Source organism: Physeter macrocephalus, chromosome 1 (assembly GCF_002837175.3).
Source record: "Physeter macrocephalus isolate SW-GA chromosome 1, ASM283717v5, whole genome shotgun sequence".
NCBI lineage: Eukaryota > Metazoa > Chordata > Mammalia > Artiodactyla > Physeteridae > Physeter > Physeter macrocephalus.
Window position 1 is genome coordinate 75,821,841 of NC_041214.2, and position 23,991 is coordinate 75,845,831.

General features: G+C 33.7%; 1 protein-coding gene across 5 annotated transcripts in view; it reads left to right on the forward strand.

The window, feature by feature from the left end:
- The window catches only part of ATP11B (ATPase phospholipid transporting 11B (putative)), a 125,734-nt gene extending 106,143 nt beyond the window's left edge, over positions 1–19,591 (forward strand). The window contains exons 28-31 of one of the 5 annotated variants that reach the window (XM_024124354.3): positions 1,564–1,729; positions 4,402–4,487; positions 15,053–15,186; positions 16,651–16,721. In XM_024124354.3, the coding sequence (XP_023980122.1) occupies positions 1,564–1,729; positions 4,402–4,487; positions 15,053–15,155 (355 nt within the window). In that variant the 3' untranslated portion in view covers positions 15,156–15,186; positions 16,651–16,721. Of the gene's footprint in view, positions 1–1,563; positions 1,730–4,401; positions 4,488–7,705; positions 7,806–15,052; positions 15,187–16,650; positions 16,722–19,322 lie in introns of those variants that run through there. The other 4 variants (XM_024124353.3, XM_024124355.3, XM_024124357.2 and 1 more) reach the window with 4 other exon arrangements.
- The last annotated feature ends 4,400 nt before the right edge of the window (positions 19,592–23,991 follow it).

Genomic DNA, 23,991 nt, shown 5'->3' on the forward strand with positions numbered 1-23,991 from the left:
GTTGTTACGTCTCCTTTTTCATTTCTAATTCTATTGATTTGAGTCTTCTCCCTTTTATTCTTGATGAGTCTGGCTAATGGTTTATCAATTTTATTTATCTTCTCAAAGAACCAGCTTTTAGTTTTATTGATCTTTGCTATTGTTTCCTTCATTTCTTTTTCATTTATTTCTGATCTGATCTTTATGATTTCTTTCCTTCTGCTAAATTTGGGGTTTTTTTGTTCTTCTTTCTCTAGTTGCTTTAGGTGCAAAGTTAGGTTGTTTATACGAGATGTTTCCTGTTTCTTAAGGTAGGATTGTATTGCTATAAACTTCCCTCTTAGAACTGCTTTTGCTGCATCCCATAGGTTTTGGGTCGTCGTGTCTCCATTGTCATTTGTTTCTAAGTATTTTTTGATTTCCTCTTTGATTTCTTCAGTGATCACTTCGTTATTAAGTAGTTTATTGTTTAGCCTCCATGTGTTTGTATTTTTTATAGATCTTTTCCTGTAATTGATATCTAGTCTCATAGCGTTGTGGTCAGAAAAGATACTTGATATGATTTCAATTTTCTTAAATTTGCCAAGGCTAGATTTGTGACCCAATATATGATCTATCCTGGAGAATGTTCCATGAGCACTTGAGAAAAATGTGTATTCTGTTGTTTTTGGATGGGATGTCCTATAAATATCAATTAAGTCCATCTTGTGTAATGTATCATTTAAAGCTTGTGTTTCCTTATTTATTTTCATTTTGGATGATCTGTCCATTGGTGAAAGTGGGGTGTTAAAGTCCCTTACTATGATTGTGTTACTGTCGATTTCCCCTTTTATGGCTGTTAGTATTTGCCTTATGTATTGAGGTGCTCCTATGTTGGGTGCATAAATATTTACAATTGTTATATCTTCTTCATGGATCGATCCCTTGATCATTATATAGTGTCCTTCTTTGTCTCTTGTAATAGTTTTTACTTTAAAGTCTATTTTGTCTGATATGAGAATTGCTACTCCAGCTTTCTTCTGATTTCCATTTGCATGGAATATCTTTTTCCATCCCCTCACTTTCAGTCTGTATGTGTCCCTAGGTCTGACGTGGGTCTCTGGTAGACAGCATATATATGGGTCTTGTTTTTGTATCCATTCAGCCAGTCTGTGTCTTTTGGTGGGAGCATTTAATCCATTTACATTTAAGGTAATTATCGATATGTATGGTCCTATTACCATTTACTGAATTGTTTCGGGTTGTTCTTGTAGGTCTTTTCCTTCTCTTGTGTTTCTTGCCTAGAGAAGTTCCTTTAGCATTTGTTGTAAAGCTGGTTTGGTGGTGCTGAACTCTCTCAGCTTTTGCTTGTCTGTAAAGGTTTTAATTTCTCCATCAAATCGGATTTTATTTTTAACAATTAAAATCTACCATGTTTTATTAGTTAGTTGATTAATTAAATTACACTGATTCCACATTTTGAACATTTTCCGGAGTATTCTTAAAATTGTAACCTTCATGTATAGTGGGTTTACTTAATGTCTTGATTTAAGAATCTGTCTTGTTGGTTTCTTCTTTTATTAAGCCCACTTTCTTTCTTTGTAGGCCATTTTTGAGCTCCCAGAATATGTACTTTGTATTTATTCAGCTCCTGTCAAGTGGTTCTGCTTGGTTTGCCATAATTCTCATGGTTGTTTCATGCCTGTTTCTTGATATTGTGAAGAAAGTATTTGACCGACAGTTTCATCCTACAAATATTGAAAAGGCACAGGTAACCACTTTTTATATACAATACCTTTTTAATTAGGAGTCTTGATGAATAGCTGTCATTATAATTTGCTTATATTAGAAAATAGGAAATTATCTATTCCTGTATCAAGTATTTTGCAATATAAATATTGTTAATGTGATATTTTTAAAGTTATTGTTGCTATGAATTTTATGACTTGTGAAAAATAATTTTTAAAAATTACATTGTGTTATTAATAGAACTAGATTTTAAGTATAAAACTATCAAGTTATGTCCAAATAATAGTATAGATATGTCTTAAATAGTATTATCACAGCCTTCTATGAAATATATATAATTGGGATATATATCCATTTCTGTAGAACCATTAGAATTTCAGTAGTACTTCAGGTCATACTGTTTTCAACAAAAGTATGAAATAAGTTCTTTAACCTAAATAACTTCTACAGAATGGATTTTTATAAAATATATTCTCTCACTATACACTTACTAATGATATTAAACTACAGCAGATATTAACCGTGTGTTACATAGTGTTTAAAAATATGGTCTTTAGGGCCTGATAGTTGTGGGTTCAAAACCCACATTCTACCACTGAGTAGCTCTGTAACTTTAAGTCTCCGTTTCTACATGGGTAAAATTATGACAGAAATGTCTGTTTCATTACATTTGTAATAAGGATTAAATAAAATAATGTTCAGACACAGAGTATATCCTCAAGAAATGATAGCTATTTGGTATATTTGACTTTTTTGTGTATTTGACTTGTACATAAGCTAGAAATATTGGTTTGTCCTATTAACCGTATCATGACACTGAACATATGTCCTCAAGAGTACATTCTAATCAACTTTTATGCCCTTGTAAACACAGAGTTTATTAATCATTTAGTTCTGCCTAGGTTGAGGGTTGTGTGGGAGTTTTTGTTTTTGTTTTTTGCATGTTTGCTATATGCCAAGCAAGTTTTGGAAATTTAGTTGTGTGTTCATGCTACAAATAGAATAAGTGCTTCTTAAGTATTTAGTGATTTGAGTTAGGCTTCTTAAACAGTGTATTGGTATTAATTTCAGTTGATCATATTAACATTTCTTTAGCACTTATTTGCTTTGGTCACTCAGTCCTAGCCAATATACATTTTAACACCACTGAAGCAGCATAGTCCTCTGAAGCCTGACAAACTTAATTCAGATACTGTTTTAACCACTTATAAAATGTATGTCCTTAATCAAGTCACTTCCGTAAGCCTCAGTTTCTTCCTCTGTAGAATCAGAATAATAGCTACCTTACTTGATGGTTAGAGATCATTAATATAAAGTGCCTAACCCTGGGTCTGTATGTAGTAAGTCCTCAGTAAGAACATAATTATAAGAACGATGAGTTTGTTGCTCTGATACTGATCTTCAGCTGGGGCTGAAAAAATTTGCACAATCTGATTACTGTGTCTGCCTATGCATATATTTATATCAGTATGGGCAGACTTTTCCACCGTGCAATATATTACTTAAATATATATCAGAAAGGTTTGCCTATCTTTTTTCTACTCGTCAGAGATATTCATGATAATAGAATACTACTTTTAATACATTGTCTATTATACTTTTTCTAGATCTTTATGGAGAACATATTTGTCTTGCCCTCTTGGCTATATAGTTATATTTCACCAAAATATATTAATGACATCACTTAAAAACTTACTTGTTTATAAAAGTAAATAATGATTTTACATTTATCCTTAGAAATTTTCTATAGGCAGATCATTATGTCTTTTCATAGAGATTTCTTAATGATAATAAAAGGTGATACTATTAGTCCTTATTACCATTTTTATATACCTCTTTTTAAAGGATTACACAGGAAATATTTGATACCTAAGGCGGACCCTTAGACAAGAAAAAGTTAAAAGTACTTTATATATATTTTAGTTCTTTTACCATAGGTTAAATTGATTAAAAATGGAGTTGATTTTAAAAATCAATCATTTTTCTATGTATGAAAGCCAGTATAATCTCTCTTTCTACCCTACTAAATTCCTTTTAAATGATTTGACTGGATGTTCAACTGTGATCTAATCTAAAGAGGAAAAGAATGTGATATATATTTTTTAATTTGAGTCACTTTGCTGTACAGCAGAGATTGGCCCAACATTGTAAATCAACTATACATCAATAAAAAATAAACATGGAAATAAAAATAATCTAAGGAGGAAATCTCTACTTGCACTCAGGGATTTTCTAGCTACTGGGGATTGTTTTTGTTTTTGTTGAGACAGTATATGGTCATTCATATCCCGTGTGTGACATTATTCTTTTGCTATAGTCAGTAATCTTTATTATTTCAGCCTTGTACTTTCACCTCTGATTTCAAATGTTGAGAAAGTTGTTAGAAAGTTGTCAGCTACTTACTTCATTGCTTACCAAAAGTAGCAAGAAAAATCATATCAAAAGAAGAGTTGTCAGCATTTATTTTGAGCTTTGTTTTTCTGCAGAAGAACAATGTGGTATTAAGAATAAATTCTTTTGATAGCAAAGCCAATGGCCCTACAAATGTCAGTTATGTATGTGTAACATGTATGATATATCCTACTCTTGTAGGGACAAATGTCTTTACAAAGCTTGTCCTGTGTCTGTCTCTTAGGTGATAAATAAAGCTCACTGACTTGTTGTATGTCCCATCCCTTTTCTGTCCACTTATAGATGTACTCCAACACAGTCGCTTTCAGTGACGAGTTCATCGCACTGCAGCCATTGTCGAGGGCAAGGAATCAGCTGAGCAAACTTAGGTAGAGTAGGAGGAGTAGAACCTCATTTAACTCTTCTGCATGCTAAAGGTCAATTTAAAAATATTCAAAAGATGGGCAGAGGCATGAATTAAGAATGGGGCATTTTTGTTAGCACAGCTCTGTCTCTAATTTGACCTTTATCAATATGTATGTTAAAACCGAAAAAATATATCCATTTCTTTGAGACAAAAATTCAGCATAACAGGACAGAGATCTGTACCTTATTATATATTTTATACCTTAACTACCTTTTCTAGCACAATTCTAATGCTTCTGCTTGTCATATTGGTACGTAAGAATGCATGTTGAGTAATTTAAGCTACAGAAATTCATCATAAAATTTAAAGTTTTAAGTTTCAGTTACTTGGAAGTGAGAATTGCCCATTTTTTATCTTGCCTTAATCTATGTTGCAAATACATGTGTATATTTGTCTTTGTACACTGTAATAGCTGCTGAAACATTTCATATCCTTGCTGCTGTTTAGTGCATCTATAAATTGAACAAATACTTTTTTTTTACTTTTTAATTATTTTATTGGTATAAATAATTCAGCCCTGAAAAAAAATCACTCTAGATTTCAAGTAGGTTTATTGACTACAAATTATTTTAAAATAATGCAAAAGTGTGTCCTAATTTTTTTTCCTTTTTTTTTGCTTAAACAATAGGTAAGATTTTAACAATAAATTTTTTATCTCATATATATACCTTTATCTCCACAGACAGATCCATTCTGTCAGTTTCCACAAAAAATAATCAGTAATCCGAAGATGTCTTGATGGAAGAGAATGAAAGTTTAAATCCTAGAACTTTTCATATTAAGATACCAAAGCTATATATTAATTTTAACTCCAGTCTGCTTTGAAAAGGAAAAGTAATATAACTGAATTTTTTGTTTTGTTTTGTTTTGGCACCCTTCAACTTCTCACCCTGGATTTTTAGTCGTATATTTTTTTTTAATTCTTTTTTATTCTCAAGGTTTCTAATCCATCTATGTTCACTTGATCAAACGAATGACTTTGACAGAGCACTGCTTAAATAACTTCTTATGTAATCCTATGAGTTCATAATTTTGAGCTGTTCCAAAATTTTACCAAACCTTTCGATTTTATTATTCCTATTAGCATCAGAATTTTTGAAATATTCTACTTTGAATTACAAAGGTATAATAATTGTAGATGAATATACAAATGGGTGTTTAAGTGGTAGTCAACTAAATTTCATTTTTAAAACAAGAACTAAAATCAAAACAAACTTGGAAGATTTGCCTTCACCTTTGGTTGAGCCAAATATGTGCATCACATTTTATCTATATGTGCCTTCTGAAAACAGTATGTATTTATCACATTTTCAAACATCTAATTATTTAACTCCAAGGCAATAGGAGAGCTCATTATTTAAAAGAACACTCCAGCAAGCACTTTTGTGAGGATTAATTTTAACATTGTGAATAATCTTAATGTTTTTATTAAATCATATTTTCTCATATCATGCTGGCTCAAATCAAGCAACATTTTTTGAGCAGTGATAGACTAAAAATGAATGATACACGGAGATCATAAATTAAAAAGATCCCACTCTTCTTAATAGTGTAATAAAGTAGTAAGCTTAACATTCATCTATGAAGGAACACAATGAGAGCAGGGTACATGAGTCAGGTAGTGTTTCCTGCAAGCACTGTCCAATCAGGTGGTGTAACAAAGGGAGAAGAGCCCTGTTGGGGAGATGGTGGGCCTGAATGCTAGTACAGCATGCCCTTGGCCCTGCACCCTCTATATCCTAATGAAATTAGTTCACCGCTCTGAGCCTCTAGGTTCTTCAGCTGTCATATGACTATTTTACATACTGTGGTCTATATGCTTACTATCAGCATCAGAGAAAAACAAAAAGAAAGAAATACTGTGCTCAACCAAAGACCAGGCAGAAATAACAATTGCTTACATGAGTGGTGAATGATCACTGGATGGGCATTTGCTCATAGCTTCATGAAGAACAAGTGTCCACAAACATCTGTCTGTTGATGCATGCTGTGGATTTTGAATACATCTTGTTTTTGAACTACGTTGAACAGTATTCCTGGGTGTGATCCATGGTAGCTTAATTGTTTACTGTTGTGACAGAGAGGAAGATTGTGCATATATCGAATATCTTTAAGAGCTTTCAAATCTTTAATCAGGTTAGTACTTCTTAAGGACCATTAACACAAAACTATTAATAATTTTCTTTTGAATAAAAGAAAACTCATTTTGAGTATTTTACACTCCTTTATGTTATAGGCAAAATTATAATAATAATCTACCTTTACATAAACTTACTGTACTCTTGAAACCAAGGAATTCTACTACTTTATATTTTATGTATGTAAGAAATTTACTATAGCATTTTTTATAGAAATAATTATTGATTAGTCCTAAGACTGAGAAAACACATAGAAATGAGGGAAAAAATTGTTTTTTATTTATTGAGGACATTTTTTTATAATTTAAGAAAGGTTAAAATTAGCTTGGCTATGGGCACATACTCGGTTTCTAATACTGAAAAAATATAGAGGGAATTCCCTGGTGAGCCAGTGGTTAGGACTTCGTGCTTTCACTGCCGAGGGCCTGGGTTCAATCCCTGGTCGGGGAACTAAGATCCCACAAGCCACAAGACACAGCCAAAAAAGAAAAATAGGAAAAGCAAAAGAGTAGAAATTTATATAAGTAAGTTAACACTCACTTAAAAAATATATTTCAAATTAAGCATTAAATTAATTTTCTTTACTACATCAAGTCAAGCTCCCCCTTACTAATATGTCTAACATTTGAAAGGCCATATGATTGACCCTTCCACTCTGCTGAAGTCCAGTTAAAGTAGAGAAGTCTTCTGAGAGGGAGCATCAGAGATGCGAAATGGGACATACCTTTGCAATAAGAACCCTAACTCTTGGTGGCAAGGAATTTGTTTAATAGAAGAAATTTAATTTTATTGATGGAAACCTGGTTTTAATTTAACTTTGTGCACCAGAAAATCATGGCTTTTTTTTTGTATGCTCTGTTGTATGCTCCTTAAGAAGCTACTATTTGCTCTCTTTTGTGACAGTAAATGAATGTTGTGTTGTGTGAACTTTCATTTGTGCCTCACAGATTGTGGACCCCAATTTGCTATTTTGATTCTAAACTTATATACAGTGAGAGTATTGTTCTGTAATATGAGACTTGTTGCTTTTCTGTCCTTCCAGATGGAAGAAGATAAGGGTTCAGTCAGCTCAGCATATGAATTTGCTGAAAGCAAGCACAGAGGGGAGGACAGTAGGCACCTGCTAGCTGAGGCTTGCAGCCAGCAGGACAGTTCTTACGTGCACTAGGTAGTACTGCGCTGGACCTTCCTGGGGACATATCTGCTAAGTTCTCAAGCTTGGGGCATGCTATGGGAGAACTGGCCTGACATTTCAGTTTTTACTTTACTAATTCATTCACCGTTTCTCATATATTGTTTTTGTTTACCTGTTTTCCTTTTTTATGATCTTCACATTTTTTATATGTCCATACCTGAATATTTCATTAATCTTTCTTTGGAGTTCTAGTGTTAAATCTTACTTTACTTCAAATTCTAACCTATTGTCTTATACTCAAGAATTTATTCCTTTTCACTTCTTTTGAAAATATGTCATGCTATTTCTGTTATTTCCCAAATCACTTTTCCCACTTGTAGTTATGTGTCATTTTATACATGTTAACGTAGTTAGACACTGAATTACTTATCTAAGTCTACCTCTTGAGTTGAATGGTCAAATGAGTGACTGCTTAGACTTGGTACTGAATAATTTTCTGTTGACTGGTATTCACCAAACTCTCAGTTCTTACTTTTCATAAACTTTCATAGTTACATCTTTGTATTAAAAAAGTATGAATTAATGAGGACTTGATTCACTCCCTCTTGAGAATTAAACCCTAACAACCACTTCTAGACCTAAATGGGATATGCAAAATATTTTAATTGGTAGTAACCATGGAAGATAAAAATTCTTACCACTAGTAATTATATTTTTACTTGGGCTATTTGCCACTTTGTACATTCTAATTACTGGTCAAGAAGGTGCTATTGTCTCATCTGAGATAACCCTCATAAATGGTGAAACTTTAAAACAAAGCTACTTGAAGATTATAAATCAGACAGTGGAACAGGTACAATAATTTGAAAAAATGTGAATTATTCTGGAAGACATATTTTTAAAATTAGATTCCTTTAGTGAATTGCCCAAAATGGAAAATGTTGATGATTAATCAACTCCCAGTCATTATTATTATTAGTTGAAAAGAAATTCAAAACAATTCTGTATTTTTATTTTGTTTTGGGATATTTCATATTTCATATGATTACCTTCATAATATATTTATCTTGTATTTTGCTTTGATAAATATAGAAAGATTTTTAGTTTTTAGAACATGCCCTCATTGGCTACAAGGAAAACTCAGCTGAAGAACTCATTGATTAAAGAGGGGAAGCTGGCTGGGATTTATATGATGTCCTGGTTAATTCCCAGAGCACATAATCCATTTGGGAACTGATTGTGCTAATACTGTGAAATTATGTCCTCTGCGATAAAAGTTCGCCAAAGATTCGAGCTCAAGTGGATATTTCAAAAGACATGGATATGGTGCTGCTTTACTTTAATATGTCCGTTAAAATGTATAGAACAGTTGAGAATTGGGTTCTTAGAATACCCCTATTAAATAATAGGGGCCTTGTTATGGTTACTTTTACAAAGGAATGATATGTGAATTCTTTTATCATCCTGTGACGTGTGGTCTCTCTTCCTATAAACAAGAAAGTAGAAGAGCCTTCAAACCATGGATATGATTTTAGTAAAATTGCTGGAGGTGTTTACCCTGATCTGCAGTTTTTTTCTGCTTATCACTGAATTTTAATTAGTTGAATGAAATGTATCTTGAGTATTTCTCATCTCATATATTTCTGTCTTTGGCATATATTTTGAGATAAAAATCACTTTTTAAAAAGTATTAAATAATATCTCTCTCCTATATTTTCTGTCTTGAAATGGCAGTTGTTTCTCTAATCAAAATTTGGTCAGCCTTGCCAAATCAGGCAGAATTCTGCTGAGCCCTAAATGTTGCCATGGGCTCGACTCTCCTAGTCATCTCCCTCTACGTCACCCTGCCTCTTAGGCCTTCATTGTTCTGTCACATTTTGTCTTTGGATTCCTGGCCCTACTCTGGATGCCCTCTTTCCAGCTTGCACCTAGCTACCATAGAGATATCAACAGGATGCTACGGCTACTGACCTTACTCATTGTGAACCCAGGACGCTTAAGCCCCAGCCCTGAAATCTGCCACCACCACCAACAAAAAACATTTTAAGCAGTTTCAACCAACTACAAGTCACCTTCCTCTTCTTGTGTGACAAAGATACGTACAGCTGTTGCTTCACTTAACAAAGCAGTGAACTACAAAAGGAACAGAAAACCTTAATGGCCTGTATTTAGTTATTGGCCACTAAAAGCTACACTTTTCTGAATGAGTAAAATTTTGTAAACAAATACAATCGAACATTTAAAAGACTAATAAGGCAGGACCTAGATGCATATCTGATTAAGTGTGACAGTTTACAAAACTAATGTTATTTTCAAATCTGTGCTGACTTATTGAACAGCATTTTCATCTGGAGGTCAAAATGAAGAAAAATGTTAGTATTGATATTATTTCTACCAAATGGTAATGATATGCTGTGAATGATTGATACTTAGAAACTGATTTCTTAACATCAACTGTGCTGATTAGTTAATTGTTGCTATTCTGATTTACCATCTCCATGACATTAAAATTGGAGATTTTATGATTTTTCACAGATAACTCATACTCTTGTTCACCTAAACTACAAATTCCTAGTCAGATATTGTTATTTTGCAATCACATCATTAAAATAAAGGGGCCTCAGTCTTTTTGAAACAAGGAATAAGCCGAGTTTATTAAAATAAGCTTACCTAATAAATAGAATTCATATTGTATGCTTATTTTCACACTTAAATTTAGGCAACACATATGGAAATCTCCTTCATTCTGGAGATCCCTAAAAGTCAGTATAGAGGTATTTTATTTATACTTATAATTGGCTTTCAAAATTGTTTATTTTACTTGGTGAGAAAGAAAGGCAAGGGAGTCCAGGGGAGTAAATGTGAGCTTACAGCATGTTTTGGAGAAAGAGGCCTTGAGTAAGAGAAGCAGTTATTTAAATAGCATCATTAAACAGGTACCTCTTCCAATTCTGAATAAGAACTTGAAGCTATTAACTTGTTTTAGGGGTTTTATTATTCTTAACCAAATATGGAAATTGGTAATATTTGATGACTTTTGATCTCACATTTAAAAGAAAAACATTTCCTTAAACAGAAGCCTTTTTTTCCCCTCCATAATTATAGTTTAAGGTTTCTTTCCAAATATCTCCTTTAAGGCTAAGCAAGATGTTCACTTTGATTATGAAGTATATAAAACAATTTTAAGGGCAAAAGAACAAATATGGTCAATAAATAATTTTTATCTAAACTTAAAGAACTTTATTGATTTGATAGGGTAAAATGTCATAGGCGTGACTAAAAAACTTAGAAATGTATGACAGTTTTCCAACACTTAGAAAATTTAAGGAAGATTTTTGTAGAAGTAACAGGAGAAACTTCTGAATGTTTACCATCATTGATGTGAAAATAATGGAAATAAGAGCAGTGAGCCAGAATTTATTTCAAAAGGGAAGTTCTATAAAGATGAAAATTTTTATTAGCCATACATACCCATGTTGGATCTCCATAGTTGTTTTGCTTGTCAGCCCTTTTAGCTCTAAGTTATGTGGTTGTTTCTGGGAAGTAAATGTGGTGGAGAGTGAGTCTTACCAATAAATCAAAATTTCTGTTAAGTTAAAAGTTACTGTTTAGTGCCACCAGGTAGGGTCTCACTCCTGTTACTTTGCTTGTTTTCTTTTCTAGTATTTATTAATAGTCTCTTTTTTAAAAAGGTAATGACTCCCTCTCCTTACTTTGAAATGAGATCTAAATGCTCCACCCCCGGTTATACTGGAAGCTATGATATGAGATCAAAGATGTATATATGGAAAAGTGATGAAGCTTGGAAGTTTGCTAGAGAACAGCATAGTGTTTTCTATAGATAGCTTTACAGAAACACAGTTAACCAGCATTTTCAAAGCAGGTGGGTTTTTTTTTTTCTCCTTAGGGAATAAAAAGGAAATATATTTTGCTTAGTTCAGAAGGTGATCTGAAAAAGTCATTTCTTTATAGTATTTTGACATATTAAGATGTTTACTCTCTGTGTTGAGTTGCCCTTAGTTTAATACTTGTCCTTAGGTTTTAAAGTAAAAGGTGATGAATGCAAAGCAGATCCATACCTAAGCAGTGTTCTGCATGTATGTGGACACTCAAATGCTGCTGACCTTATAGATGTTATCTTAGTGAATCCCTGTCAGCTAGTTGAGCACCAGCAGTGGTAGAGCACATGTTGTTAAGCTAAGAAGAACCAAACCCCTTGCTCTTTCAAGTTTCTGGTCTAGTTCAGTGCTCCCCAGATAAATGTTGTGAATACCAGTTTGTTTTCTTGTTTGTTTTGTTGTTGTTCATTTCCAATTCATCACGGACCAATACTTTTGTAAAATACAATAAAAATGAATTACTAGGAAATGAAATTTAAAAGATATATAAAATAAGCCCCAATTTTTAAATTAGATTCAACAGTTACAAAAGTATTCTGTCAAATTGCCATAAAATTATCTAATCTCTTACTCTCACGGACCAGATGCACTTGTCTCTCATGAGCTAGTAACAGTGTTTTCAGACCAACAGTGATCCATAGATCACACTTTGAGTCACACTGGTCTTTTTGCAAGGGGGTAGGAGTAACAACTACTCTCTCTACACTTAGGCTAAACATGCACTAAATGCACATCATACTTTTCTGCCCACGCAGTTACTCATTCTCTCTGCTTAGCCTGGAATGCTGTTTCTCTCCCATCTCCAGCTATTGAAATCCCATCCAGTCTTCAGTATGCCATCTTTTTCATCAAATCTCTCATGCTCTCCCACTAATACCAACAACAACAGCTGGGTTTGAGCTTTCCTTCCTCTTTTTCGATATTGTACTCTGCTTCATACCATAGTTATAAGAAGGCAGTATAACAGCATAGTAAAGAGGTTTGGGCTCTGGAATCAAACCAAGACTCAAGCCCCAGCTGGGAGAGCATGAATGTATTTTTAACTTCGCTGTTTCCTCATCTGTAAAATGTGTATGAGTCTGGTGCCTGTCTGAAAAGGTGGTTATAAATGAGATAATCCATGAGAAGCATCTTACATACTAACTGGCACATACATAGTAAGCATTCCATTAATGTAACTGCCATTATTACTTGTTCCTGGCTTATCTCCCACCCTTTTCTTTATCCTTTACTCAACAGATTGAAAGCAGGGTTGCTGTCCCCTTTAGGAACCAGCACAGTGCCTTGCTCAATGAAGTATAAGTTGAATTTAAGTGCTTCTGTCGTTTAAATGATACAAACAAGAATTGGAATAGAATCTAGAGAGAAGGAGATAGTACTGATAGTTGGAGAGGTGGAGGAGGTTTCATAGAGATGATGGTATTTAAACTGAACTTGGTGTTAGGGGTCAGCATTCTGCCCCCAGTTGGTGACAGGCCCTGACACATCCCACAGGCAGGGAGCACTGCCTGGTTGGCTGCGTGGAGACTGTACAGGAGCATTCAGAAGTAGAGCAGGAAAGGCAGCCTGAGATCAGGTTATAAAGGGCCCTACAGGCCTCTTTGAGGTGCAGTACTTTATCCTTGAGCATGTGGGAGCTCTAAAGTCCTGCTTCCTACAGAGGATGGCTTTGAGATGGAGGAAGCTGGGAAACTGGTGAAATCCTGTTGCCTAAACCAGCATTTCCTAAAATCTTCCACTGAATATTAATGTTCCTCCTGGTGTTGATTAATGTTCCATGTGGGGAGGGGAGGAAGGGGAGTTTACTGAAAAAAACAAATTTGAGAATTGCACCATGTCTAGCTGTCTCCCTGGAGACTGACTGCACAACCTGACTTACTGACAGTCCTTTACTCACGAAGTCTGTTTAGACATTCCTTGAACTAGTGTTTCTCAAACTTAATTGGCCACAGAACTTTTTTTCATGCAATGTCTGTAAATATCTCATAATACACAGTTTAAGAAATAGTATCGTAAACAGTCCTAAACCCAAGGGTATTATAATGAAAGAATAAGTAAAATTTGGCTATTCCTCAGTGCTTAGCAGATCCTAGGACATTGATGCAATCAGTTCATTGCCTAACAGGAACCAAGTTGTCTCGCACTGCTTGGTATTTGGCAGGATTATTCTGAGCAGGGATTTTGCAGGACCTCACCAGTTGCTTAGGTTCAGAATGCCAGATTATTTATGTTTCATCATGTTCGTGTTTTCTGTCCATTATGAGTGTCTCCACAAGTGTCCCCTGTTGCCATGCCTACACTCAACACTTGGTGATTCCCAACCTTTGTGAATTGCAGCACTCTAATGAATCTATTTTTGTTGTTTTCCTTCCTCTACACTTTTGAAAGATTTGTTATGCAATATGTTATATATGTAATGGAAAATGAGTGAAAAATAAGTTTGTTTAAAATGATAACCCTTGAGAAATTTAGGTGTACCCTTGACTGTGTCAAAACTAGGGTTGGGAGTCATTGGGCTATGTGGTCATACCATTTTTTCCCCCTTATTTTAAAAGGATTGAAATTATTAGTACTGTGGCTTTAAGTTTTTCTTGCCAGGTTTTTTATCCCTCAGTCAATATAAATCTTGCAAGCTTACAGAGTTAATTCAGTTTTAAATCTAAATAGTACTACTTAGTTACTTCTTTATTTTAATAATGTGTCATCAGTTAATTTTTAAAAAGCAAGACGAACTTATTATGGGCGTGGTTAGCACTTAATAGTTGCTTAGCAATTTAAGGCAGATGATGCTTTTTTCAAGAATTATTTATGATGTGCATATATATATCTATATGGTGTTTAGAACCTGGCACTACGTAAGGTGTTTGCTACTGTTGTTGTTGTTATTGTTGAAGATTGGGATTTGGTTCTGCCTGGTTATTTCCCAGTCTTCAAAATAATTTAAACTCTACTTTTCTCAATTACCAGATATTTTTAATTGAAGTTGCAGGAGCATTTCACCTAAACAAAAGCTCAGAGAAGAATGAGAATTCATTAAGTCTCTGAGTGGTTGATGTAAATAAATCATTTTATTCATAATATATTAAGATATTAAAATATAAAATCTTTGCAGATTTATATAGTATCCAGCTACTTGTTTTAGATAATGATTTTACTCAGCCTCTAATTTAGGACACAGTGCCTTTTAAATATTTTTGTATGGTTACTCTTAATTAAAGCCTTCCATACATTTCCATATTATAGAAAACATGTATATATTACTTTTGGTTTTGAAGTGCTTGTTGCAGTTTTTTTAATGCTTTTTGGAAGTACAAATCTATAAATAACTAATATTTTTCTCCTTCAACTCCTTCAGCTTACTGAAACAAATTCAAGTATCAAGTGCTTGGACTCCATGTGCTGTTTCTCAGAAGGAGAAACAGCGTGCGCATCTGTTGGAAGAATGCTGGAACGAGTAATAGGAAGATGTAGTCCGTCCCATGTCAGCAGGTGTGAAATTTCTCTAAGTAGCCTTTGCTGCAGATGAGTATCCTATAAACTGGAACAGGATGAACCTGCATCTCTAGATACCTAATAAATCAGCCCCTGGTTTTACCAACTGAAGCAGGAAGTATGCTGTTTATTAGTACTCTTTGATGGTATTTCACTTCGTGGCTTTAGGGTGTAGGGGTTTCTTTCACTAACAAAGGAACAGAAAGCACCTTTGAAGAGACTTTTCATCTAATGAACAAAAAATCTTGCTTTACAGTCTTTCTCAAATGTGGTGAATAGGAGTGTGTATCTGGTACTCGTTTCGTTTTTATAACTTTCTTTTTTTGATTATATACCTAAACCGTTGTTTTATTTCCTGTATTTGTTTTGCTTGTATGTTTGCTTTTTGTATTTACAAGATAATCTACACATAATAGTAAAGTCAAAAGATTTTGCCTTTCTTATTCTTCATGTATATTGTCTAGTCACTCATTTGAGACTTTGAGGTATTTATAAACATAAAAGGCTGAAATTCTGCTCTCCTACACCTTTTTATGTGTGTAATGAGGTTTTAAAATAAGTTGTGATATTTTAAGTTTATACTCGGTATTTATGGTCTAATTAAAAGTTTATATTAGAACAGGCTCTTTAAAGTATGGTTTAGAAGAATTTTAGTGTTTTTGTCTCCTCCCAAATGTGTTTCTTGAATTAGATTTGCTCTTTTGGATCATAACAAAAATACCATTTTTTGGTATATACCACTTAAATTATTTAAAAGTGAAATTGATTCAATTCTTTATACATTTCCCTAAGAGACATGTTATTATTTAGGGAATATTAAGGAATAGAAATAATTTTTTTCACACTTTGGTGTTCTTTAGGTGAATGATATCAAAGTCTCAAAGTCAGAGCAGCAGTGCACTCGTGTGCATGAAGGGTTACGGATGGGCAGGGATGGATGGTGATTTCCATGTTCACAGCGTGCCACATGAATAGTATCACTTTCTTCTACATGTGCCACGCCAGGGAAAAGGTTGGAAAGACCCCAGGAGCAGGGAATAAAGGGCGGGGGAGGCACTACTTTTATCTGTTGATAAAAGAATTTTTAATATTTGGTTGGCTTTATGTTTTAAAAATGATGAGTATGACATCATTCTTGTATCATAGAATTCAGGTAACTTTTACTGGTGAACTTGTTAGTTCCCACTTTGCCTTTAGTTGTGGCCATTTCTTTATGGTACAGTTGCATTTATAAATAACATTCTTATGTTAATAACATAATGTCTGTGGTTTCAGTCCCCATTTGTTGATTATAATGTGATCAAAAATATTTCCATAATGCTGTGATACTATTTTGTAGGCATTTTATTCCACATGTAAGAATTACTATGAGCACCTAAATTTATTAGGACTTGTATGTTATGATTTACACAATTGTATTATGAAATGCATTATAAGAAAGTAGTTCTGTCATGTACCCAGGCCAACAAGTGTCCCTAAGGAAGTTCCGGAAAGACCTAATGTATAAGACAGCTTTACTGCACAGAACTAAGGTGGGAGTTAGACTAAGAGACTACTGTAGAACTTGTATAGAATTTTTAGAACATCTTTTTCAACACGATATTCTCTTTAATGACAATTACATCTTCACTAACTACTAAAAAAAGACTAGAATTAATTTTAAATGATCCCAGAATATTTTTCTGCTTTATATATATTCCCATTTTCTGGATATCAACTATTTAGGTGATGCACCCCATTATTCTTTACATAACCATTTTTATGCTGCATTATCCCTTTTGAATCTGCCCAAGGGAATTATGGGATTTATTTCTGCATGTTCTGTTGAAGGTGTCTCTTCTCATCTGCACTTCTTTCCCCTTAAAATTGTATCTCACTTTTTTCTTTTTTAAGAGTTTTTTTTTCTAATAAAATGTTTAACAGTAATGAATATCTTATTTGACAGACTATAAATACCTTTCCAATTTTGTCCAGCATCTCAGGTTATGCTCTTGGTTACTACTGTCATTATCTCCCTGTTTTCTTCAAATGAATAATCTAAAAAGTCTTTTGAGATTTGTTCTATTTTTTTTTAGTGGATAAAATTATACAATATTCAGAACCACCTGGTGCTTTTCTAAGGGCTATATGAATATTGCCATGGATCCATTAACATATTTATACTTTGAAAAGTCATTTGTTTTTGTTTTTTACTTGTAATTGTTTTAGTGAAATATATTTGGCATTCTGTTTTGCTTTTGGAATAGCATCTATTCTACATTTCTCTCTCATGTCTAATTTAAAAGGTAGGGCAAGATTGATACCTCTATTTACAAGATGTAGAACCCTTTGGATATTTGTTCCATTAACATTAATTAAACATAAGAGATAATGGTCTTCACTTGAGAAATACAATTAGTGCTTTCATATGACAGATTTCTTTACTAATAAAGTTTTACCATCCAGGCACAAAAATTCTACTTACATTTTAGTAATTGATGTTGTCAAAGGAATATGCCATATTGCAAGCTCTGTTTCAAAGATAGCATCATGGTGCTATATAAAGGATATGCCATGTTGTACTCTAAAGGGCTGTACTTCAGCAATAAATGCTTTTCTGTATGTAATTTACCAACAGTTACTTTATCCTAATCAAAACTGTCTTTTAAGTAGAAAGGAGTTAATAGTTAATATGTAGTTCTGGTGTTTAATGTTCTGTCAAATATGATATTTAACAATATGAATGCACATGTGTGCTTTGAAAAGATAAAAAATGAAGGAAACCTTACCTAATAAGATTCTTCTGTGTAAGCAATGGTTGGAAAAGAGGAAAAACTAAAATATTGGCAGTTTGGGAGTATTGTTTATAGTTACGTTTTGTCATGTGTGTCTGAGCATACTTTTTCTTGCATAAATACTTACTCTAAGGAATGTTCATAGTCTTACTCCATTCATTTATTTTACAAATACTGAGTACCTACTATGGCACAGTTCTAGGTTCTAGAGAGACCGTAGTGAGCAAGCCCTTCTTAAACGAAGGTAGATACTGTTTAAGTTTTCTGGAAACTAGTAAAATTAGAGAACCTGTAAACCACTGGTATGGTTGTTGCTTGTTTGTCTTCCTCTTTGCCAACTTTGTAAAGTTTCTAGGTTCCAGTCTTCATTGTGACTGTGCTCACTTAATCGGTTTAAAATTGAACTACATACAAACTTTAGTCTCTAGGAAACAGCAGATTTTTTATAAAAGTGAATTTGGGCCATTTTAAGTGCTAATCTCTTTGTCTAACTTCTTTATTTAAGGAAAGTGGGAGCCCTGGAAAAAGTTACATAAAATGTATTTATTAAGTGCTTTTAGTCTTCTAAGAAAAGCCACCTTTAACTTGGTAATCCTAATACTGTCCTTGAAATAGGTTAGACCATTTTAAGCATGGCAGGCTATTTTTAGTCTTAAGTTATTTTAGCTGAAATTGGTACAGCTGCAAATAAAGTATTATATAATGAATTGCTTATGGCCGTATCATTTAGACAGACAGTAGTTAACTTTTTCCAGACCAGTAGAGGATCATTTGTTCTTAGTTAAGTGAAAACCCCCTAGTGACTTCTAGGTGTCTTTGATACCTATTGAGTCAAAACATTTACTTTGTTCAAGATAATTAACACTAAAACCTTTAGAATAGAATTTATACCTGAAAAGAAATAATAATATCATATGAACATACTACTGTTTCATTCCAAAGCTTTTGGTAAGTGGGATTTTTGTTTGTTCGCTTTCGTGATGTCAAAATACAGCCTAGTTGCTTTTCAGTAAAACCAAATGTTCATACCTCTTAATAACAGACTTGTTTCTTATTGAATTAAGATTTTGAGTGTCTCATGCTTTACTACCTATAGAAATTGTTTTAATGCTAATGAATTTTGGCTAATATTTTTATATGATGACTAGAGCATTATTTTTCCCAAATGTTTGTATAATGTAAATAGAATGGTCCTTCAATGCTAGTAAGAAGAACTTAACTCTAGCATTTAAAAATGAATCAATCAGTGCTTATTTTAATACTCAAATCGCATTTTGGTCCTAAGTTTTAGAGTAAAATTTTTTCTCGATTGAAACATAGGTCCTGGTGAGCCAAACTTTTCTCTTATTGTTACTTTAGATCATGGAGTGCATCGGATCCTTTCTATACCAACGACAGGAGCATCTTGACTCTCTCCACAATGGACTCGTCTACTTGTTAAAGGGGCAGTAGTACTTTGTGGGAGCCATTTCAACTCCTTTCCTAAAATTCCGTGTGATCATCCTGGTAATGGCCACACTACCTCTGCGGAATTACTTTCTGAAATCTCTGGAGTAGTTCATGCCCACTCAGAGTCATAATGGCAAACAAACAAAAAGCATTACCATGCACCCCTGTCAGCCGCCCTCTTAATTTAAATCTAAACATGTTAAAATTTATGAATAAAGGGACATTTTTCATCTCTTTATCTGGGTTGTCCCCATGTGCTTACGGGACTCCCAATGTCATTTCAGCCTTTTGCTAAGGCCACTAAATATTTTAACATCAAGGTAGAAAAGGGAGCTAATTCCTAGTTAATTGTATTTTTTAGTATGGCTTGGTTATTGAGTCTTCTGTTTAAATCTGCCTCTATAAATTATGCTGAAAAGTTTGCCTTGAAAACTCTATTTTTTTATTAGAGTTATATTTGAAACTTTTCATGGGAAAAGTTAATGTGAATAGTAAGGAATTTTGGTCCCTCAGTGACCCATGTTTGTTCATTCATTAGTGCTTTCTAAGTTCACAGAGCAAATTAGGAGAATGCATTTCCAACCATTATTTACTGCAGTATGGGTAGTAAATATATACCAGTACCAAAACTTCTCTAAATGTACTGTAACACAACCAGTTAAGTTAACCATATACATGCAAAGGGTATATCATATCTTACCTATAAATCAGGAATCAAGTCCATTCACCAAATTTCAAATTGATGTTTACTATTTTTGTGACAATGTGAAGAACCTATAAGTGGGTAAATTAGACACCATTAGCATATTATTATTTAATGTGTTTATCATTGGATCTTTTGCATGCTTTAATCTGGTTAATATATTTAAATTTGCTTTTTTTGTCTATCTGAAGGCTCTGTGTATAGTATTTTATGACACTGTTGTAAATTCAACTATAATCAATAAAAAACCAGTTTGAAAACTATTTAAATATTGCAAATATTTTTAATTATACAAATCAAAATATTAGGATAATTAAATCAATAAAATGAGAAGAGCCTCTTTCTGTAACTAGCTCAGAATTGCTCTTGCCTTTCAATAAGCTAGCTTTTAGAATAAAGAATTTCAGATGAGAATCCTGTTATTTTTAGGTTAGTATACGTTATCTAACTTACAGCAGACTACTACAGTGAAGTGAAATCTGCCCAGTGTCCCATTATAAGGTGTGGCTATAGAATGTAAATGAAGCAAAGTCTAAAATGCTAAATTATATGGGATAATGGCTGCAGTAAATTTAAATGCTAAAAATGATTAATCAGGTGTGTATTACTGCTGTTAACTCACTGCAGTTCAATACTTGATTTTCATCCTGAGTTTATCATGTAGATCCAGTGTTGTCATTTGTTTTGATAAAAAGTAATGTTTTAAAACTTGGAAATGATTATTAAAGAACTGTTACTCATCCCTAAGCATATTATTGTGTACATATACATTCAGAATTGTATGGAAATGGTTAAGTAAGGTGTTGCCAAAATTTTCCCTGGAGAATATGATAATTCCTTTCTGTAGGTTTATTGCACCACCCTCCACCCCTTTCCCATTTCATGAATATAAGACTTGTGGAATTGGGCTGGTAGGGAAAGAATGGTAGAATTAAGACTTCACCTTTGTTCACTGGTAAACTGTTTTCTTGCTAATATAACATTTGTCTGTTTCAATAATGCAAGGATATTAGGTTATGAATTTCAGCCTAAATATTAATTTTCATAAATAGCCCTTCTTTAACTTATATTGAGTTTAGGAAGATACTGTTATCCTGAAAATACAGTAAAGGGATAATAAAATGTACAGTGTGTACCCTTACCAGCTCATGTTCCAGAAGAGGAAATATTGCAGAAAATATTCAGTAGAGTATTAGTGGAGAATAATACAGAATTTGCTTTTTCTTAGAATGTCTTATAAAATGTTCATATAACAAAATGACATTCAGTAGCCCTGCATTACATCTACCTTACAGTGTTTATTTGCCATCAGTTTAACTGACTACTAACACTAGGGAAGGACTGCAAAGCCATCAAGCAGTCTCTGACCAACTACAGCAAGGCATGAGGTCAGCTAGCCTATATGGCGCTCAAGGTGTGATTGATGCAATTTTCTGCGTTCAGTATTTGAAGTTATGTAAGAATTTTATATCTGAAAAAAGTTAATAGTATCTGCTGACATGCTTCTCCTAGTCTGTTCAAAACCTACTCCATTTAAAAGAAGATTATCTTGTAAGAAAGGGGTTTTCTTCTGTTTATTTAAGAAAGTAACTGTTGTCTACAAACTTGCAGTCATTTTCTAGTGCTAAATATTCATATTGTAAAACTATTACTGCATAATGAGTAATCAGAAATTTTCTCCCTTGCATATTTCTTTTAAATTCTTTGGAAAGTATGATGTTGATAATTAACTTACTCTTATCTGCCAAAACCAGGGTACGATGCTACATGTGTTACTGCTAGTGAGTGGTCTCAAATCTATTTGCCTCGCTTGCTTTTGCCTAGCCTGAAGCCTGTAGCCCTGAAGATAGCAGCAAGCACCAAGTCAGTTTCCAAAATTGCCTGTCGGCTGCTTTAGGTGACTCAGCACCCTGCCTCAGCTTTAGCAAGCATTAGGCTCACCCCAGAAGGAGTAGAGTATGGGCCAGGAGAACTATAGCTACCCAGCCTTTCTGTGGGGTTGAGAAGAAAAAAGGGGAGAATTTAGTTTGAATTTCTCTTAACTAGCCTCCTCCTTGCGTCTTAATCTCCCTGAGGTATAAAGGCTTCCCAGACCTGATCCAAACTCTGGTACTGTCCTGAGTAGGAGGTTAAACAGAGGCAAATCATCCAGTTAGGGAATACCTTACTCAGACCAGGGTCGTTTCTACTGCATTAAGATTGTGAAATTGGGCTTCTGTGGTAAGCTTCAGACTCCTGTCTGTTAGGCAGGAGTCATGGCCACTAAAAAATTTATAATTAATACCAAAAGTTTTTAACATACGCTGCTCTGAAAAGTTATTGGGGACTGGGGAGAAAGGGAAAATCATCCATGTTTGTGGTTTTCCCGTAAAGATCAATTTGGAGTATGATACAAGCAGGCATTAATAAAACTAACACACCAAAGAGTTATGTAAAACATGTTTTATTACTTTTGGTCCCCCTTTAGAGACATTTTTATTTCTATCCTGATATGAGTCATCTATTTTCATAAAAATAGAACATTATTAAAGTGCTGTTTATGTGAGATAACCTGAATGATATTCCTGCAAAAAATAGATCATAACTCATGATATGTTTGTAATAATGGTGACTTAGATTTTTATGAATAATTAGTAGTTGGAAATACTGTCGCAACACTCAGTTTAAAATTTTGGACCTCAGACACTGTGGCTGTCTAATATCTAAATTATCTGCATTGTCAGTAAATGTAGTATACCCATTGTACAGCTCTCAGTAATTTTTTAAAGTTTATGAAATTATATTTATCAAATAAAAATTTTCCTATGTAAGTAAAAGTCTTTTTCCATTATTTAAATGCATTTTAAGCCACTCTATGCTCATCACAACCAGCACTGCCAAGTTTTTTTGAGTTTTTTAATCTAAATTTTACTACATTTACCCTCCATTAGAGTACAGAAATTCCATTATGCCTTTCACTAACTGCAGTTTTCAAATATCCAGAAGTTCTTTTGTTACCCAAGTTTTATAGCTTATTGGTACAGTTCCTGAAAAGCTGTCTGATTCAAATGCACCAACTGTAAAGACCAACACACTTCAATTAGAAAATGTATCATTCATGAAAAACCATCCAGTGTAAATTTGGAAATGCCTTAGTTGAATAGAAAATATGTGCTTTCTGGGACTTCCTTGGCAGTCTGGTGGTTAAGACTCCATGCTTCCAATTCAGGGTTCAATCCCTGATCGGGGAACTAAGATCCCACATGTTGCATGGCATGGCCAAAAAATTTAAAACTTAAAGTTTTTAAAAATAAAAATGTGCTTTAAAATATAACATTTAAAATATATATGTAAAATATATGTAACATTTCTAAAATATTCTAACCTCCTAATGATCAGTCATTGTTTATAATGCTTTTTCAGTTGCCACATAATTATTTCATCTACGTTTATTAAAAAGGTAAGCTGTTGTTTTTGCATGTTAGTATTTGCAAAGGGTGACAATGTATAATATATGTATTTTTATTTCTGAAATGAAACAAGAACATGATCCTGGACAAGTCAGTTTATCTCGGCATCTGTTTTTATTTTAAAAGGAGTTGAGGGTTTGGACTATCTTTAGGGTACTTCGGTCTTTAACTTTTATTGTACAACATAATGAATCATGTTCCTTTTTATATATAAATTTATCTTTGGCTGTGTTGGGTCTTCGTTGTTGCGCACAGGCTTTCTCTAGTTGCGGCGAGCAGGGGCTACTCTTCGTTGCGGTGTGCGGGCTTCTAATTGCGATCACTTCTCTTTGTTGCAGAGCACGGGCTCTAGGCACGCAGGCTTCAGTAGTTGTGGCATGTGGACTCAGAGTTGTGGCTCGCAGGCTCTAGAGTGCAGGCTCAGTAG